At 42.0% G+C, this 21581-nt stretch overlaps 1 protein-coding gene across 1 annotated transcript; it reads right to left on the bottom strand.

Annotated features, from left to right (window-relative positions):
* Nucleotides 1–812: 812 nt before the first annotated feature.
* TPM1 (tropomyosin 1) lies at nucleotides 813–21402 on the bottom strand. Its single transcript, XM_075160324.1, is given in 10 exon segments — nucleotides 813–1757; nucleotides 9766–9835; nucleotides 10095–10157; nucleotides 10714–10789; nucleotides 11610–11680; nucleotides 12136–12253; nucleotides 13511–13644; nucleotides 20018–20274; nucleotides 20277–20448; nucleotides 21048–21402. Coding segments are annotated over 10 exon segments (1158 nt in total). The 5' UTR covers nucleotides 21162–21402; the 3' UTR covers nucleotides 813–1674.
* Between the last annotated feature and the right edge of the window lie 179 nt (nucleotides 21403–21581).

Raw genomic sequence — 21581 nt, 5'->3', positions numbered from 1 at the left:
TTATGTGTTACTTTACCCTTTCACCACTACACCAGCTGCTGAGAAAATCACTTGTTTTCAGTTGCTTCCTAAGGGTTGACTAATGGAGATTCTTTGATGATCTGGAAGGTTATCTATACCTGTCTCCTACTGAGCTCCTTGCTGCTAGAAGAATGGACAGCATCAACTTTCAGCAATATACTATAGAAAAAGAAGGAATAAGCATTATTTTTGAAGTTCTGAAGTTGCTCATTGACAGACCTCGCAATTCAAATAAAGATACCTACACATGTAGAAATTAGCAACCAACAGTGAAAATCTGGGTGAAAGGATCTCTCATGAATGTCACACATCATTTTGGAAGGTTTATCACTGCATCGAAGTAAATTAACACATATTAACAGGTAAGATATACAAATACATGGTAGTGTTTCCAAGAGCATGGCCTTTAGGGCTCATTTCCTACAGAAGTCTATGGGAGCTCTGCAATGATCTTACTGAAGAGTTTTGATCAACAATGAATAATTTTGGAAAACTCTATCATCCATTAGGGGATAGTTGCATTCTGCACCCATCTGGGAATACACTCAAGTGATGGGGGCAGGTTCCTGCAATATGGCCATCAAAGGGCCGCTCTTAGCAGCTGCGGATCCACATCAGTCCAAACCACTGCATTTCACTGCATTTTTATACATTAGCCTAACAGAACAGAAGAGACTGAAAGCCAATGTGCTAACGGTGTATCCCAATGAGAGACACTGCACACGTGCATATTTAACACAGCGATACACAGAAAGCTGATGTGATGAAAAACAAATCACAGGAGAGCAAAATTTAAAAAATGTCCTAAAATGTGCATTTTATTCCATATCATTATACAATGTTTACATACAGGTATACTTTTAAAACTGCTCAAAGAAAGTGTGAAAAAAAGTGAGGCGAATATCGGTTTATAAATTCCTCCCCCTCCCCAAAATCCACACAAATAAAATACATTTTAAAACAATCTCTTCCAAATTTATGTTTTCTCCTGAATTTATTGAATCTTTCATTTCAACATGAAAAATACAATCGAATGAATACTCAAGGTGAAATGCTGACCTACACTTCTGTATTGAGTTGCAAGAACACAATTTAAAACCTCCAGAAGCCTTCACTTTTCTCTGTTGCTTACATACCTTCGTTTTATTGAATTAGAAGGCACAGAAACTCCAAATCCTCACAGATCAATAAAATTCTGATAAAAATAAATTACTGTGCTGGACAACTCCTGACTTGTTTGATGTCAAACAAAAGACTTCAGTAGAACCTTTTGTTCAAAATAGCACCATTTCCACCTGATCTCTCTTGAACATGAATCATTCTTCTTGTTAAAAATTGTAGTTGGCACTTGAGGTGGGACACTTTCTGCCACAGCCAGGATTCTTCAAAAGACTAAGCATACTGAATTGCTGAACTCTCTACAAAGTGTAGGTAACATTTGTGTTGGGAAATGGCACATTTAAACCATAATGTAATATAGGTTAACCCGCATATGGCTTGCCCATTTTGGTGTTTCCCTGACCCCTGCCTGATAATTTAGCAGATGTTCTTGTGAATGTGGTGAAACTAAAATAAAGACATGTTTATGGGGTTTCATGGCAAGCAGGTGTAAAAATAATAAAACAAATAATGTGGTTGCTGCTAAGAAGGTTTTCACATGTTGTTTAACTCCAGTAAAGTTTGATCCAGCATCTGATGCATACTAAGGTTTTCTTCTTTGGCATGCGCCACTTTCTCTGTTGTGGGATTAGAAAATTAAAACATGAATAGCAGTACTTTGCAGGCACTGATTCTCAGAACATGAAGGCATGCAATCATCATTTCTATTGGAGGGTTTAGAAAGTTAAGAAATGTGCATGCTCATAAATACCGATGTCCCCAGACAGCACAACTAGGGAGAATTTCAAATTAATAAAACAAAAGGCAAGTAATACAAGTTTAGAACTCTTTACAGCTGCATTTGTTAAGAAAATGCACTGCCAACAGAGATGCAATTCTTGCATGTTCTGGAAGCTCTTTGCTTACAGAAATGTGGGATGGTGAATGGCTTTTTTTTTTTTTAAAGTAGGGCAATAAAGAAAATAATTTAAGTTCTTTGCAGATCCATACTTTAAGTTTCATGTAATTCAGAACTTGCAAAGAACAAAAAAATTACAACCAATCTCTTCGTCAGTGACGTGACCTTTAAGAAATTTATTTCTTCTAGAAAATAAATAAAATCAAAGTTAGTAGCTTTATGTTGCATGCACACTTTTATAGGACAGTCATTTAACACACTTATTTGATACAATAAATGAGCACAATGTTCTAGAGCTGCATCCTACCAGACTCCAGTAATAGTAACTTCATACTAATGCAAGCATACCTTTAAACTGACCAGGTATTTTCAGATGGAGCTCCCAGTCATAGCTCTTTTTTTTTTTTTTAGATTTTTTTTAAAGTCAAACACAAGCCCAATTCATAGCAATGCAAAATTAATGCATTAAAGTCTCCAGATAACAAAACAGCTGTAAGTATCCTCTATGTTGGCTTTGAAATACAGAAATATGAATCCTGGTGAACATTTTTCTCTCGTCCACATTCTAGTAAAAATCTCAGGGCCAATTCATGATGTCAGGTAAACTGAGTGTCTCTCTACAAGGCAGGCTGTTACTTTTTGGATACTGTTAGCTAAATGCTGTAGCTGTTTACTGAAGAGGAAAGGAGCTATGCATAGCCAAAGAGCTTACTGCTCCTCCAAAGTAGCTGTGCATACAGATAATGAAAAGCCTCATCCAGAAGAAGCATTTTCATATTTTTCCAACAGAAACTGAGAATTTCATCCATTAATTTACCACAAAATCAACAGCCTGAAAAAAATCAATTTCTAGGTTTCTTGCTTATTTCTACATTTACTGATTAATTCTTAAGGAAATTTGGAAGAAGCAGTTTTTAAACAAGTTAACAATATAGTCAGACTAAAGTTTAATCCTCATTCAATGCCAGCTTTAGTTCATTAGTTAGGCGACTGTTTTGCTCAAGTTGCTGGTAGAGTTGGTCTGTACAGGCAGCAAGCAGGTTAGAAGGGAAAAAAGAGGCAGAATGAAGACAGATTAGACAGAGAAAACAGTTAGGTAAGAGTTAATAAAGAAACTCGTCACACCACAGACAGTTCAGTAACATACAGAGAAACATTTTACCTTTGTTTCTAGAACTCTAGTAATTAAATAGCTACTCCAAGGAACAGCTATTATAACTTATGAAGAACTGGCTAAGACTCCTGTTGTGGGGAACAGCTATGAGACAGGTAAGTGGGAATAGAAATGGAAGAACTGCAGCTATATTCCTAGAAGAACCAAGTCCTGCTTTAATCTTTATGTACAATGTGTGGAAGATTCGTTTTATGCGTGCCATTTTTCTTTCTGAACTATTTAAGATGTGGTGGAACCTCATCTGTCAGTGGAGGGAAAGTAATTGCATCACAACCAGGGTAAGTAACAGCAGGAGAGATGCTGGTAGCCAACTACCACTAGGTCTGACTCAGCCTGTATTCCTTTCCTGGGGAATCTAACAGCTGAAATGGTATTTTTGGTAGGGAAACATACTTCTATTACTGGTATCAACACACTTTGATAACCTTTAAATTGTTCAGTTGTACTTCAGAAGAAAACAAACCCAAACATTCAGTGAAAATGAAATGGAAGCATGAAAACCTGTGTTGCTCAAATACAGCAAACAGAGAGAACAGTTCACATTCATGGTCAAAGAGAGCAGCCACAGCTATGTTGTGACAGTGCATTTAGTGAGAGTTGTTCTGCAGAGTGAAAGAACGTTCTGTGATGGTTTTTGACTGTCTTGTTTTCTCAAATTGTCCATATTCTTCTCAATAGTCTAGATTCAAACTGTACTCCTGCCCTCTTGATACCAGACTATTCTCCTACAGGAATAAATGTTTCTGAATCTTTTCCACAAGCTTCCTAACAGCTTCCACAGAAATCCTCCTCCCCTGCAGGCTCTGGACACAGCAATGGCAAAGCTGTGCAGTGAGCTGGTCTGTAGGACACACTTGTGCGGTGAGCAGCAACTCCTTACAGCTTCCTCCCCAGCCCAAACTCCAACAGCCAGCTCAGTAAAACCAAGGCACATTTCAGAACTGATCCTGGACCGGTAACAACTGGGTCTTGTTTCTCTTCCAGGATAATTTCATATATACATGGAAAAAACATCAAAACCTCAGAGTGACTAAAATTTCACTTTGTTTGACAAAGTGTATTTAGTTGTTATTCAAACATGACAACATAATTTGAACTAAGAACTTGATGCTTACCTTCACCACAGAAAACTCCTCTCTAATTGAGGCAGAGATTTACAGTATTTCTCAACATCCAAAATGAGACTAAAATCCCTAGGTAAAGCATGGAAAGCATTTACCCAGTGTACAGTCAGCCCTTGATTACCCACAGGCAGTCTGTCTAGGTTGCGATTTACCACAGAGGTAGAGCCAAGGGCTGGCTCTGTAGGGCCACCTTAGGCCCAGCCGGGAGTTCAAGCTCAGCCCCAGCACAGCAGAGAGCCCAGGCAAATGATTGACATCAGAGCCAGCCTTGCACGCCTCATGTACATGACTAGCTACACATCTACACATGGTCAGACCTTGTAAGATGTACAACATAACGTACAGGTCAGGTCCAACGGTGACAAGAGTGCTGAAATACGCTGCAGTGAGAAACAGTCAAGATCAGTGCAGCAGGGCCCGCTAGGAATTCTGTACGCAACTACCTGGGTATCTGCATTGCATTGCCCATTTCCACTACTCTCTCCAGCAATTCATCACCTTACAGTGCAGAGAGCTGATTATGTGTGTTTGAAGGAAAAGGGAAGATTTAAATACTGATGTTCAAAATTACCATGTTAAAAAGTACCAGGTTCCTACGCTGGATTTGCTTTTTTTACTTCTCTTAAGAAACAACAGTATTGCAAGGAATCGAGGGGAAAAACAACATTGCTGACACAATAAACCAAAACACACAATAGATTAAGGAGTTGGAGTTGCTGTAGTGTAAGTTACTCTGGCTCAGCTGACAAGTGACAGCTGACCACGTTCCCCATAACTCTTGCATTTGTAAAGTTAATCACGTTAGCTTCAATCATTTTACAAATGCTCATCCCATTATATTTGGTTAACCTTCACACTAAACATTTTACTTTTCAGTTGCAATACACACAGTGTATAAACCTACTTACTGTATCTCAATTGATGAGTAGTAAGTTATTGAACTTTACTATCTGGACTACCTGTGATGCTGATACATATCCTGTACTTGGGCTTCTCCCCATAGCCAGTAACATTAGGACATGTGTCATGGGATAAAAAAACTAAGATGAGACGAAGTTATCTGAGGATGGCAGCAGGGAAGACGATGCATCCACTTGCAAGCCTTATTTGAAAAACAGGTTTTGGGGAGGGGAGGAAATCTAGCCTAGACTGCACTGCTGAATAATCTTGAAATTGAATAAGAAAGCCACATTTACATTATCTACAAGCTAAAAAGTAAAACTCGGCTACTCTATGATGAGTTTATTTAGCTGAGGTGACTTAGGAACTTTAGCAATATATACAGTGACAGGCATAATCAGACATCAGTCCAGTTTAAACTGATTCACTTTAATGTGAACTGGAAAATAACTTCTTTCATTGTGAAGAAAATGAAGGTAAAATAATGCAATAAACTCTCTAGTTGCAAATAACAGTACAAAAAAGCAAGATGTCAGTATTTAATGCTTCATCCTTAATTAGGCACAATCAAATCAGCTGAAAGCCAATGTTTAGGCTTTCAAACCTGAAATCTACGTTCCACTTTGCAGCAGAATAATTTCATTATTAGTATAATGATGAGAGTTTTCCTACTCCAGTTCTGAAACATTTCTCATGAGTCTGCAATTCAAACTCACAAATCTGAGCTAAGCACGAGAGTGGAAAGCTACTGAAATGTCCCTGCTGAATTTCCAATCCTATCATCTCTCCTTCAATCCAATCCTATCATCCTATCTCCTTCGAGAGAAGTATATTGTAAAAAAAAAAAAAAAAAAAGAAATAAAAAATTAGCAAGCAACATCTTTGCTGAGTAATCAAGGTATGAAAGAGGGTAAAAAGTTTTTTGCAAGACATTTAAAGGACTATTTTTGCATGAAAAAAAGAATTTAAAGTTTTTGATATTGCGCCTTTAAATCTGTCTCAAATATTTAAGTTAACGAACACACATTTATATAAAGACAGGAAGTCTTCAGCTCAAACTAGGAGAAAATTTCAGACTTTAAAGTGAAAAATCTGGTATCAAGGACTTAACTGGTCTCTCAGCCATGCTCCCACAACCAAATGACCCCATGGAAGTAATGTCCTTGCAAGTTTTGGTGTAACAATAACAACTGAAAAGATTCCCATTACATCTATTTGTCATTTTATCTGCATGAGATTTTGAGAAAGACTAAGATCATAACTGGTCAGTTCTGACCTCCGAATACCAAAAGTAGTATTCTCATTCCATAGACTGCTATCACTGGCTTTGCATAGTCAACATTCAGGCAAAAGTATTTGCAGAAAAAAAATGGAAACACCAAAAAAATTTAAATTCCTAATGGCAAAAACCCCACAATTTTTATTAATAACTGAAATAGTTATTTAAATAAATAAAAGGCAAGGGAATAGCAAAAGGGATACAGCTGGGATGTTTATTTTACACTGAGAGATGTAGAGTTTCTGTACAGCAGAGCACAAACAGAGCATATTCTGAGACAGGTGCTAGAGGAATAGAGTCAACTAAGCTAGAAGACAGGACAATGAACCCATGAAACATCCAGAGCTTGGAAAGGTGTTTTATCCAACCCGATGAAGATGTCTTTGGAGAAGTGAAGCAAAGAAAATTATCTGCATGAAAACAAAAGGTGAGATAAGGTAGGAAATAAAAAAGGTGCAGTGAAGACTTCCAAAAAAGCAGCAACAGCACAGCAGAGCCCAGCATGCCAAGATGATTACTGGAGAAACACCACACCATGCTGGGACTGGAATGCTACAGTAACATCCCCATGTACCAGTAGAGTACATTTTAAAGTCTGTTTTCCATTTAGAAATATCCCAAATTGAAGAAATACTGTAATCTCTGTACACAGAGGAGGAGAAAAGAAATCCACTGAGCAAAAGCATATGTTGGGGGGGGTAGAGGGAATTTAAAAAAAAAAAAAAAAAAAAAAAGCAAAGCATACAAAGCAGACAACATTAGACCCCTACTAAAAAGTTGGGAGAAAGAGGGAGGGAAGTAATGAACAGACACAGGGATGAAAAAAAGCAAAGAAAAAACATTTAAAATATGGGTGCATGCAAAATATATTTCAAGCTCTGAGCAAAGCTTACGCCTTGCTGAAAGCATGCTAACTTCCAAAAAGAAATGCTGGGACTAAACATCACACCTCATAAGCATTCAAGAGCCACAGCTCTTCCTCTTTCCCATGTCAACTGTACAGGGTTCATGCAAGTGAAAGGTATGAGCATGGGAAGGTGGATTTAGCACAGCTGACCTCTGTTCAGAGTTTTCAATTGATGGAAGAAGAGTCAGTTTGTATCAAACACTGCATGGACTAGTGACACCTTACAAAATCACTCTCCTGCTTTCCTGCCACCTAATACTCTGTATTTTTCTCCTTATGACTAAAGTTGATATTACCACATTTTTGGTACATGCAAATTAAATTAGTACTACCCTCCACAAAATATGCAAAAGCAACCTACAATTCAATTGTCACTTTTATGGGTTTAAACGACAAAGTATTTTAAATCAATTTCCACACTTGTAATTTAGTGATAACAGCTGAAATTTTCAGAGCAGTTAAGGAAATTTAGATAAACACTTTCCACTGTCATTGGTAGAGAATACAGCTGAATCTAAATTTCTTTGAAACTTTTGGAGGAACTTTGGCAGAGAAAAACTGTGACAGCAGAAGAATACGTATCTGCTGCTGAATGCAGCACATACCGAGGCAACTTTCTTTGGTAAACTGAACATGATGGGCTTTGTAGACAATGCTTGAACAGAGGTGAACTGAAAGGATAAACGCAGAGCTACAAACAAAGGGCAACCACAAGACATTGTGGATTGCAGATACAGAATGAAAGAGTAAACACGAGCTTATTATGCAGCTTACAAAATCACCATGAGTATTTACCAGGCTAGGCACAACACTCACCCACACTCTGCCACGGTAAAGAAATTGTTCATGGTATTTTGTACACCTAGTCTCGCTAAAGGAATGCGTCTCCCGCTACAGAGGGAGTATAATTTCACAAGGCTGGAAACTGCGCAATTAATGAGGGCAGGGAAGCAGGTGCAGGCAGAAGCTGGGAAGACATTTACATGGAAGTCATATCGTTGAGAGCGTGGTCCAGCTCTTCACTGATGGCTTTGTACTTCAGTTTCTGAGCATATAGCTCATCTAACATTGCCCCAAGGGAAGGCAGAGGTATGCAAGGAAATGGAGCGTGATCACGGGATAGAAGGTGAAGGTGGTGGCATAGGATACCATCCAGAAGCCGTAGGAAAGGGGAAGAGTGCACAGAAAGAGGTGTTGCAACAAACAAAACAAAACAAAAATTACAAAATTAGAGAAAAATTAAAAAAAAAAAAAAATCAACAGTGAATAGTTTTGTGTGACAAGTTCATTAACTGCACTGCCAGTGGAGCAACCTGTGATATAGAGAAAACAAAGGAAAGAAAGTGTACAAGGGAAGCAAAATCCATGTTTCGCTGCCCTGGATTTTTGTTTTAATGCACATTAGGAGGGCACATAGGAGCTAGGGAGAAAAGATCAAAAAATGGGGCTCAAGAAGGATGCTAGCATTTATTTTCTACCATTTTTTTTTTAAAACCACTCTGGTTTGCGTGATGTCATAAACTCAGTTTATTACAGCAATTTTTGTTCCTTCTAAGCATTTATCTTTCTTCTCTGCTTCCTTCCTGAGTCAGTGATCATAAATTTTCAGCAGCTACCTACATATTTGATACCCTTTATGCAGAAGTCAGCCAGCCATGCCAAGCAATCAAGCTTTTTAAAATCCTAGACTTAGTGTAATGCATCTAAATAGTAAACTCCATATAACTTTTAATTACAAAGCACTACTGAATTATTTTCTCCGGAGGGAGAAAGCACATTCTACTAATTCTACTGCAGTTCTGAAAGATTTATCAAAACCTTAACACAAACTCTCTGAAGTTAAATAAGCTGTCCTTCTGATTATGTATACAATCCATTAGCTTTACTGAAAAACAGCAACTGGTCTATGTCACAAAATGCCTGCCCTGACCCACACTTATCGCAGTAATAAATTAGGTTAGCTTGCTACATTCCTAATTATTACAAACATGACACAGCTCCTCATCAGCTTTTTAGTAAGATAATAATAATACTTATCATCTAATCATTTACCCTATACATTTATATACCTCCAAGTAGAAGAGTATAAAGCAAAAAAATGAAAGGAGTCTTGAGAACATGAGAGAAAAAGGAACAGGCAAGAGCAAAAAACTGTTCACCTGTAGCATTTAAGTTATCAATACATTTCAATCAGAAAACATTTTGCCTATTTTACTCTTTAGGCAGACCCATAAGCAGGACAAGTCAGGTGAGTAGAATTGGGTACTGAAAAAAAAAACAACAACAACAGGAAAATAAAAGATCTGTATTTCTACAGTAAGTGAAAAAAACAAAACCCCATACCTTCTAGGTCATCAATGCTCTTCTCCAGCTTGGTTACTGACCTCTCAGCAAATTCAGCACGGGTCTCAGCCTGAAGTTGAGACAAATACAGACTACTTTAGGAAACACACACATCGTACTTACAAACAGAGGAGCAACAATTCAAATGAGGAAAAAAGTACAATCAGAGGAGGCAAATAATAAGGCGATACTAATTTTTAGGAGAGACATTTAACAATAAACTGTCTCCAAAATGACATATTCATCCTTAGAGCATCAAAGTAGTGTTTATATTAAAAGCATCAAAGTTGCATTGGAACATCTGTTGTAAAGAATAACTCTAATTTTACCTCCTTCAGTTTGTCAGTCAGGACTTTAATCTCCTCTTCATATTTGTCTTCTTTCTGCGAGTACTGTAATTAGAAAGAGGATCACTGATATTAGACCAGGTATTCTAAATTTACAAAAAAATACCACATTCAAGACTCTCTTCTAATAGATCAACTGTATACAAGAAATTAATATGGGTAAAACTAAATTAATTCCACTCACCAGACTGTGGTAGTACACAGTTTATTACAAGAACCAAACTTCCCTTGAGTTATATTCCAGTGCTATACGGTGGGAACTTTTGAGTAGAAATTAGTACTCCAGATTTAAAGAGGAGTGGCATTTGGAGAAATTTAATGTTAGCACACAAGTGCCATTTTGAGGGACATTCTATAAATACTTAATCCTGTCAGACTACTTAACAGAACATGTGGTCAAATAATACTGACCTATTTGGAACAGGAAGGATTGCTAGGTTCCGATAAGAGCCAAATATGAATTGAATAGTAAGTCCCAATGCTTCTACTGACAATGGCCTTGCTGAAATGCTGCGAAGTGATCAGCATAAAAAGAAAACCCCACAGGCCAATCCAGGTGACAACGTTAAGGGACACATTCTCACATAAGTCTCTAGCCTACCTTCTCAGCCTGAGCCTCCAGCGACTTCAGGTTGTTGGTCACAGTTTTCAACTCCTCTTCAAGCTCAGCACATTTGCTGTTATTTCGGAAGGAAGGCAGGAAAGGGGCGGATGGAAGATTCAGTCAAGCAAAAGAAACAGGAGAAAATAGGGGGAAAAGATAGAGAAAAATGAAAACAATTACAGAGCAAAAGAATGGCCTCAAAAGCAGCTGAATCCATCACAGATTGAAAGCAACTCTTTCCGATGCCAAATTCCGTTTCAAGTGTACATTAAGACGATGACCAGACAAAAATTATCTACAGCCCTTGGCTTACACAGAAGTATTTACATAGCCTTTACACATGAGACAGTTCAGCTTCTTTTTGGCTGCACAAGAGATCAGTTTTAAAGGTAAAAATGAATAAATAAACAAAAAAGAGACCAAAGAAAACCACCAAAGCAAGATGCAAAGAGAGTAAAGAGCATAGTGAGGACTTATTTGTTACTACTGGGTGAGCTAACCGGCTATGGAAGCTGAAAGACTTGGGTTGCAGTTAAACCTAAAAACTGTTTATTAGTATCAGTACCTTATCCTCTGCAGCCATTAATGCTTTCAAGGTTTGATCCATTATTCTTAACTGTTCTTCCAGCTGTCGGACTTGGCTGTTAGTGAACACATGAAATGCACAAAAGCCATTCACAAAATCAGTGTGCAGGTACAGCATGCAGTGACAAAACACACGCGCACACACATATGAACACATTTACTTTGGCGTTGACCATTTATTTCAACCATTAGAGTAAATGAGCAAAACATAGCTTTGAGCTGAACACAGAGTGTACTGCCAATGTTTCATGCTGTTACAGTTGTCTTGTAGCACCTCGCACACATCTTGGGGTAAATTCAATGCTTACCTTTCTGATAGTTCAGCGCGTTCCTCAGCCCGCTCCAGGTCACTCTCAATGATCACAAGCTTACGAGCCACCTACAAGAAAAGGCAAATGACAATCAGAGATATTATGTTGCTGCAGCACACGTCACCTGTTTCTAGAACCTACAAAAGCAGGGAGTTGGGCCTCTCCGTTTTTTGGTCAACAGGTGAGTTTTGATTATGCGACATCTTCACTATTCATTTGAGTCTTTGTTATCTGACATTTTTCAAGACCTCTCCTTCATTCACCAAAAGGCAACTTAAAAATATTTTTCTTCCTAAGAGACCAGGGAATACTCTCAATCATTTTTGTGCAAAGATCTGAGCACAGATCTCCTGCTACCTTATCCCCTGAGGTATCTGGGTGCCCATTTTTCCTTCCACAGCTGCAAAGAGTGGTGTTTGTGATCTTTTGAACTTAAAAGGCAAAGGGAAAAAAAAAAAAAAAAAGAATTACAGGCACAGTCTAAAGGGCTTTAGAAACAGATGACCTGCACTCAAGAACTGACCTCTTCATACTTGCGGTCAGCCTCTTCAGCAATGTGCTTAGCTTCTTTAAGCTGGATCTCTTGGATTTCCATCTTCTCCTCATCCTTCTGGGCTCTATTTTCAATGACCTTCATTCCTCTGAAAGACATGAAAAACAGGAAATGCAAGATTCAGGGCTTGCCAGTGTATCTCCAGCTCTACTACTACTGGAGTGCGACTTTCAGACAGGTGTATTAAGGTGAACGAAGCACGTCAGATACTTGACTCTTCGTATAGATCTAGTCCTGTGCATTCACACTTCAGAAGATCAAAGGAAAGAAGTATGTCTTAGGAACAAAGAAAATTTAATTTCTTTACCTCTTACCACTGTTCAGCTGTACTATTCTTTTTCATTTTAAATTGACGGAAAACTGATCTTATAGAAAGGTAAATAAAGGGTCTTGCTTCTAAAGACCTAATAAGATGACTAAAGACATCTGTGCTTTTACGTTCATTGTGAAACAGCATGTTACAACCCCTGCAGGACTGACAGGCATTATGTTTACAGGCGAAACAGATTCCTGTGAGTTTTGCCATGTCAGAGCCCTAGAGCACTGAAGCTCTCTGTGCTCTGCATAAACAAAATTTAACTCCTGTGTAACAGGAAACATTGTGTATTGCCCCTTCCATGCATGTTCGACCGAAGTTCTCTTAACTATTTCACAACGCACTGTGAGTCTCAGGCGCTTTTCTTTTCAACAGGCTGCATCGTTAGTGAGGTAGAAATAGATATGCAGAATAGGTAGGATTCTTTCCCAATAAAAGGTACTATCACAGATAGAAAATACAATTTGTAGAAGTAAAAGAGAAGATCTTCCAAAGCCACAAATCTTGAGTTCCTAACTTACATTAAGTACTTCTGGAAATCCCAGCCTAAACCTGAAGGAATTATCATGCTCTCTCTCCTTTGCTTACTTTCATGTACCAATCTCGCCAACAGGAGAACCAAATCCTCTTTCAGCACTTCGCTGTTCTCCAGGTGAGATTTTGTACTCACAATGAAATCAAGAATCACCCGATAGCACAAGAGTACACATCACCCTCAAAAAGTTGTCACCCAAATAGAGAAGTCTGGGCTGGGCCATGCAGTTTTCCCAGGATGTGGCATGATACATCAAAAGCCCTACCCCACTTAAATCTTATCTTTACAACTGAGACACGAAAAATAATTCAAGCCTACACATTTTGGACATCCCTACAGACAAGCTGTAACTGAAGTCCATGTAGGCAAAGGAATAGTGGATTACACACGTTCAGAGATATAGGAGTGGTTTAATTTATTTCCCTAATCCACACCCTGGCAATTATCATCTTTGTCATAAGGGTAACAATCCATTCAAGAGTGGCCCCGCCCACCTTTCACTCTCATCTGCAGCCTTCTCGGCCTCCTCCAGCTTTTGCAGGGCAGTAGCCAAGCGCTCCTGAGCCCGATCCAACTCTTCCTCAACCAGCTGGATGCGTCTGTTCAGAGAAGCTACTTCGCTCTCAGCCTAAGCACAGGAAGAACAGAAATTAATTCATAGTAAGGCACACATCACCTCTTGTAAAAGATTATCCCACGTACCTGCTAGTGCCGTTTAACAGCACTTCAGTAATTTCTGACTTCATCCACTAAAAAGCCCGTATTACAGAGATGTACATGCCCTCATTAAATTGTGAAGTTACGGCTTAACGGAGGAAAAAGCTTCCTTTAATTAATGCTTCCTTTAAATGAAGCACATTAAGGACTGTACAATTTGTACTAGAAAGAACTGCACTGGAAGAATTATGCATCGTTCCCCAAATATTTTCTGTAATTGTATTTGCAGATGTTAACCAATTATAGTTCCCCCCTCCTTTTTATCAAATCAACACAAACTAATTACCCAATTCTTCTACGTTATCCCAAATCCTTTATTTATGACCTTTTGCCATATTTTGATAAGAATTGTCCCAATATTCCTTGAGTTCCATAAGAAGGGTTCAGCTTAAACATGCAAAAATACACCTAGATCAGCATTTGCAATGAGACAGCCGACACAGAGAGAGCATGAGAACATTTAAGAAATGCCCGAGTACCCACAAGTTTTGCTTACAGGCAAGCTATGCAAGAGCTGAAAAAGAAGGCACCAGCAGAGGCTACATCTCGGAAGGGCCCTGGTACAGGCAACAATCGCTTAAAACATCTGTTTTTTTCCCCATACTGCCATCCTCAAACTTCCCCCAGATTTGCCTCTCTTGCATTACCTGTTCACTTAATCTTCTGTATAACACTTGCAACTCATCTGCCTCTTATCATTACAAGCTTTTACTTCTGACATTCTCAAACCTACACTTGCTTAAGTTGCAGGGTAAGTTCTATAATAGCCTTCTCATAGTAATCTCATTATTAAACTTGATTTCTTTCAAAAGGATTAAGTGCAAAATATATACAAAAAGGTCATTATTCTAAAAAGTTAATTACTTCCAAGAATAACAGTTATTCTTAATTAGTACTGAAAACGATCTTGCTATATATGAGGAAGCACACATCTGAATTTCCTATGATGTCTAGTTGGGAGGGGAAAAAAACAACCCTTTATCAAAAGTAGATACCAGAAGTATCAGTTTGGTACTTTTTCTTTAATTAAAAATTTAAGGAACTGTTATTTGTTGCTTTTACTACCCAGAAGCAGCTAGATACAGTTGGTCACAGCTAAAATTTTGTTGTACATAACACAAGTAAGAATAAGTTACACCAGACAAGTAAAACAACCTTTGACATAATAGTAATGTTTGACATAATAGTAATGTTGCCCCACTAGAATGATCGGAAGTAACACATAAACAGGGAAGCAAATATATATTTGAACATTAATGAGTATTGGCAGTGAACAGGAACCAGGAGTAGAAAAGACTTCATCCTTAGAGATCTAGATTAACCCAAATATAAAATCCTTAGCTATGTAATCAAGCAGTAGTACTCCAAACCTGTATTTTCAGACTTCTGGCTTTAAACAGTAAGAAGTTGAACATTCTGATTTGAGAAAGAAAACAACCTTTCATAAATGTTACCCTTGGGAAATTTGTAATGTTACAAGTTAATTATTATCATGTCAAGACTCCTCATCATGATAAGAGCATACAATATGCTTAGAAAACACAGGGTGACTAAAGTTCAAGTTTTTACTTCCTGCTCCAGTAACTCAATAAGGGTTTACCAACCAGCCATATATGGCCCAAGTTATTCTTCTGCGGAGCAGGACTTCTCTCCTTATATGGTAAGGAAGGAAAAAACCCCAGTGACATTAAGGGGCACTCCCACAGCTAACAGACAAACATAACCTTCTGCGTTTTTGCCATAGCACTTATACACCACATATTTTTACAATGAGCAATGACATGGATAAGTTACCATTGGGTGTTAATTATTACTGTTGCAAGAGAGATTCTGTTTTCCAGAAGAAGGAAGAAAAATGCATTCTGAAAATGTGATTACCAACAGTCCCTTGAGATGCATGCACTCAAAACAGAAAAGATTCTTTTTTAAGGCAATGGCTGCTAGTCACAGTCTTGAAACTTTTAACAATCTGGTTTAACAGATTGTTAAAGCTGTAACCTGTGATACGTTTTGGCCACAGCTTTAGCTTTTTCATTGTTTGCGTATCTGTACCTTGCACAGGAAGAAAAAAAAAACCACAAAACTACCCTAGATGGTCACATGCTATATACGTAAGGCGTTACACTAAGGGAAGGGTCAGATTCACACCTCAGCTTGTTTGCTGCAATGTTCTGAAAGACTCCCTCCTCAAGCATGCAGAAATACAGCTGCAACAATAAAAAAGATCCATACATAGCTAGCATTATAGAAGAGGCACAGGTCTACATGTGCCCGTGAGCTCAGTTTTCTGCCTTTATTCACACCAGCACTGACCCCTCCAAACAAAAACTTAAATACCATGTAAATGTATTCTGCAGAATTCCACATTATCCACATAAACCAACTCCAGGGAAGAGACAAACATTAACCTTTAGGATCCTAAGCCTTATAGCAATGTGGCTGAGCTCTAATGGAAAGACTTAACCAGCAAGCTATAATCACTCCTCCAGTGCTACTCCTTCTGACACAAAAGCTAACAACAAAACTTCCCATTTTAATGGGAGTCCCTTAATATGTTGTTTAGAGCAATATATTTACTGAAAGTAGGAAAACTGGTGTGCTTAACTCCACAAAACTTAGAAAACGAGTACAGGATTTTTTAAAGACAGAAACCCTTATGAAACAAGTTAATGACTGTGACATGATCCCTCACCAAAAAAAAAGGATATGTGAAGTGATCTGCAAGAATGCAGTAGTCACACAAGTGTAAGGAGCCATATTTTGCACCTTGGGAAGTAATCAGAAGGCTCTTCCTTTGAACTTGCTGCCCAGAATGTGCAGAAAGCCCCATATTTAAGGAAATCCAATAATCACCATTTTTTCCATTGTAATAAACTACATGAATAAGAAATTTGTTCTTTTGCGTCACTTTTACATGACCACTGAAGACATTAAAACTGCCCGTTTTCAAAGGACATTGTACATTTTATAGCAGGAAACATTAAGTTACAGCTGCTAGAATTCCCCAAGGTCAGTGGCAAGGCAAACAGCAGCCCTATCAGTTTTTTACTGTAACTGCCACCCAAAACTACATCTCTCTGCTACGTGAGTCTGTGCTGCTCACACCTGATTTTGTCTTGGCCTAAAACCGTGCCTACTGTTCCCTTCCCATCTTAGCTAGGGGTTTTGACAAGCTAAACATACTACAGATGTATAGTGACAGGGTCCATATGATCACATTGTTGTGGTGTTTTCAGGTACTGTAGGCAAGTACTCGGATGTGGCCATCTCGGGTTCAGTCCCAAGTACACAACATCTTAACAGTTGGCATGCTGACCTCCCACAGTTGAACTCATTGGGATGGGAAAACAGACAGCTGGCACTTGGGAAAAAAAAAAATTATAAAAGCTTGCTCAGAACCTAATACAAAGCACCCAATCTCAAACATCTCACCTAAGTTCATTCCAGCTCAGCATTTTGCTGTTGGCCAGCAGACCTAGTGGGGTCTACTTACGCAGCGCAGCTTCATCTGCCCCACGCACCACTTAGGTTACTGAGCCGGACTGTACAGCACTCCAGCCCGAAAATCGCAGTGACCCACTCTCCACCTGCGGCCCCAGGCCTGCCCGCGGGGAACAGCGGCCTCCGCCCGCAGCGCGGGGAGGGGGCGCCGCAGCGGCCGGCAGGTAACCATTTTGTCGGAGACGGCGGCGAAGGAAGCAGCCGCCGACCCGCCGGCCGAGGAGCGGTGAGGATCAGCTGTGTCCCGGGACTCACACCCGGCGCCACCGCCCGCTCCCACCGGGCCGCGGCCCCCGAGCCGGGCCGGGCCGGGCCGGGCCGGGCCAGGCCGAGCCGAACCGAACCGAGCGGGCGGGCGGCCCTACCTCCTCCCGTAGGGCCCGCTCCTGGTCCACCTCCCGCTGCAGCCGGCCCGCCCGCTCCTCGGCGGCGTCCGCCTGCTCCTGCAGGCTCCGGATCTTCCTCCGCACGGCCTCCAGCGAGCTCATCGCCGCCATACCCGCGTCTCGCCCGGCCTGCGCCGCCTCCCTCCGCCCGCCCCAGCCCCGGAAGTCCCCCCGCGCCGCAACGCACCGCGCACCGGGGCGGGGCTGCCGACACCGAGCTGAGAGCGGCGCGGCGCGGCGCACCGCCGAGGCGGGCACGGAGCAAGCCCCGAGGAGAGGCCGGCCCCAGCCGGGAGAGGGCTCTGCGGCGGGGCCGGGCCGGGAGGGCGGCGGCCGTCGCCAGGTGGGCGCGCTGGGGCGGCAGCGCCCCCTGGCGGCGCAGCGCGCGCGGGCTCCCTTCGGGCCGTCCCGGCGCCGGGGTGGGGACCGGGGCCAGGACCCGCCTTCACCCCCTAAACCGCCCCGGGATGAGCGTAATAAAATGACACCGAGTCAACCTGCCGCCGCCAGCTGCTGCACCTAGCCTAGCTCCTGAGACACGGGGAGGGGAGAGGGAGCTGCGGCTGCCCCCTCCCAGGTGAGGTGGCTCCGGGCCTCAGGGGATGCGCCCAGCTTTTGCGAGGTGAGCAATACCGGCGAGGTGAGGTTTCCTCATGCCCCTGTACGAGGCGAGTCCACCCCAGGGAGCCGGCACTCCCTCCCCGGCCCGTGTCTTTTTCCTAAGGCTTGGAACTATCCAAACTAGTACGGTAAATACTGGATCAACTGCAATGCCCCAAAGATACTCCGCATCGCCAAAAAAGAAATACATCCTTAAAATGACAGACATATTCCATGCGTACCATTAAATACAGCATTTACCTTGACGAAAACAAGCCAGACGCTTGCCTACCCTCCGCCTGAGGGATGACTGCAAATAAAATTGCCCTCAACTAGCTTCCAAATGCTGTTTTCCAGCAAACGAAAATGGCATTGGAATTGTTTAGGAAGATCTTTCATTTCAAAAGGGGAATCTAGTAGCATTTCTCTTGCCTTCATCCTAGGCGAGCTATTTCCAAATAGTCTGCATACTTTTCCTTATAAGGAATATCTCCCCTGGATCTATATGTGGTTCCTTTGAACAAGTTAAATAAACGTCCTGCTAGGAAGCTGCCTCTCATCTATGCAGCCATACACAGAAGACGACAGACATCTGATCCACATTATACACAGAACCCCTCTCCCGTTCCTATGCACGCTTATGTTTGTTAAGTTCTTGAGTTCTCTTTCAAAGCTGTACAATTTAATTGCCATACTGAAGTTAAACCTTTTTTATCCTTTGTTCATTTTAGAAGTAAAATAAGATAAAAGCATGTTGTCTTTCATGCAAAGTTGGTTTTTGTAACATCTCCCCTTCTAAAAGTATCCTTCCTCACCCTGCAATACTTTGCTTGCTTCATCTGTGGGAACTCCTCTTTTTATTATGGCTTTGAGGTTAACTTTTAAAGCTGAGTTATAGGAAAAGGATGGTCATTGCTTTGGAAATACTGTGGTTTCACCTAATCCTGTAATTCAGACCTGAGATTTACTCAGAATTGTACAGCAGCAGCCATAGAGAGCTGGACCTTAACTGCAAAGACAGTAAACTTGCATGGTTCCATGCATGCAATACATTAAGTGCATGTCAGGGGCAGACAGGTGGGTGGGATGAGGGCCTGGGAGAGGCACAGGCTCTTCCATTATTACCATATAAAGTGCTGAGCTATATATATCTCCCAGATTGCTCCCAGGATCCCTGTTCTCTGACCTGCAAACCTAGCAAGTATCATCTTCCGGACAATTTTCTCTCACATGAGACTGAACTTTTCTTTGACAAGTGGAACAGTTCCAGTGATTTCCAGGAAAAAAACCCTAGGAGAGGATCTTTTATCTCAGGGACCAGTGAGCGAGCCAAACTAGTATGTAGCAACAGTTCTAACGCATGCATGCTTAGAAACAGCTCTCTTGAAGACAGAACTAGCAGCCCTTGCTCTTCTGGATCTGCCTCTCCTGGATCTACTTGCTATTAACTCTCCGATTCTGCCTCACTATCAAGATAGCATTGTTCCAGCCTGAGCCATTTTCCCCGTCACCTGCATGGACAATCAACCCTTTCTTTACTTTCACATCTAGAGCAGCAATTACACATGAACAGCATGTGTGTTGAGTGAGCAGAAACCCAATCAAATGTCTCTGATAGTGTACAAACCTCATGCAAGGAGGCAGCGCTGTTTCCCACCTCCCTGCCCAGGAGGTGCCTGGACCCTGCCCTCAGCAAAGCTTTGGAGCGCTACTTAGCAGGAGTCCTGGCTGTCCTGTGCAGAAGGAGTGTGTGGTTTCTGTACTGGGGTGGTGGTGAAAAGGATGGGGGTAACTTACATCTGTGGCCTTTTTGTCAGCCAGTTCCAACTTTTCCTGTGCATCTTTAAGGGACTCGGAGTATTTGTCCAGCTCATCCTCAGTGCCCTTCAGCTTCTTTTGTAGAGCCACCAGCTCGTCCTCCAGCTGTGATACGGGTGGAAAGTGGTGGAGAGGGGAGGGTGGGCAGGAAAAGGTGTAGCAGGCAACGTGATCGTGCAAAAGGAGAAGTGCGAGTGCAGAAGAGACAGAAAAGGACAGACGGACAGAGAGAGAGAGAAGGAGAGACAGTTAGATTCTCTTTGCTTGCGGCAAGGGCACGATACCTTGGCAGCATTCTCCTCTGCGGAGAGGAGGCTATCCTCAGACTTGTGTAGCTCTTCCAGCACTTGGTCCCTTGCATCCTCCGTCACATGCAATTGCTTTTCCAATTGCACAATGTCATCCTCTAACTAAGTGCACAAGAGGAAATACAACACACAAGTATGTTTCTCCCTGGGCTTAGAAAAGTGGGAAATTAATTTTTAAATCCCTCTCCCTTCCTCCCTCCTCCTTCAGGATCTTCCAAAACCGTGCAACCAATGTGCCCCCCTCCCCCAAACGAATAAAGTCCTAGGTGTAAAGGAGGGAGGTTGGAGAAGGCCAGAAAATGGGACACACATCTATAAGGGGAGGCAGCTGGAATCGGACAAGTCTGCTGAGGGAGCAAACACAGCTTTAAGTGTCCTTTGCCAAATCATAGCACGTCTGTCCATTGCTAACCAGGTGCTCGAGGCAGCCTCTCCCAGCCGTGCCCCTATGACAAAGAAACCATGCGGCTCTCCCAGGGCCCGCTCCCCAGCTGGGGACCTCCTGCTGGGCCCCCGGGAACCTCCATCCAGGGGCTGCCAGGGTGAGGCTCTGCCTTAGGAAAAGTTCAACCAGTTCTGCAGGGGGTGGGGGGAATACGACAAAGTACATTGGGGAAAAAAAAAAAGGAAAGAGAGAGAGAGGAGCCGTCTGAAAAGACTTGCGCCCCGGCGCTGGCCGCGCCCGGGCCGTCGGTGCAGACCTGCTTGCTTCTCTCCTCCGCTGCCTTCTTGTCCGCTTCGGCTTGCTCGGCTCTGTCCAAGGCGTTCTCCTTGTCCAGCTTCAGCATCTGCATCTTCTTCTTGATGGCATCCATGGCGGCGGTGGGTTAGGGCGCGTCCCCGCGCGAACTGCACCCGAAAGCAAAACTTGAGAAGTTGCGGGACAGCCCCGAGTCCGAGACCCAGCCGCGGCCCCCGAGGGAGCGGCGCGGAGCGGCGCGGAGCTGCCGGGCGGCGGGGCTGATCCGTGCGGGACGGGGCGCCGGCGGAGTGCAAGCGGCGGGCAGGGAGCGCCTCACAGATATGTACTTTCCCAGGGGGCTGACTGCATTCCTCAAGACATCCAATACTTTTTTGGAAAGGGCTTTTTTTTTTCTTCCCTCCTCCGTTCGTCCCTACCTCCTTCCCTCTCTCACTCCCCCCCGGCTTTTTTCGGAGGCTCAGCGCTCCCATTCGCTGCTGCCTGCCATTTGACCGTAGATATGACTATATATGGGATGCGATGGGCGAGGTAA

The sequence above is a fragment of the Calonectris borealis genome, chromosome 11, assembly GCF_964195595.1.
Source record: "Calonectris borealis chromosome 11, bCalBor7.hap1.2, whole genome shotgun sequence".
Classification (NCBI taxonomy): domain Eukaryota; kingdom Metazoa; phylum Chordata; class Aves; order Procellariiformes; family Procellariidae; genus Calonectris; species Calonectris borealis.
This window is presented reverse-complemented; position numbering and strand designations above follow the sequence as displayed.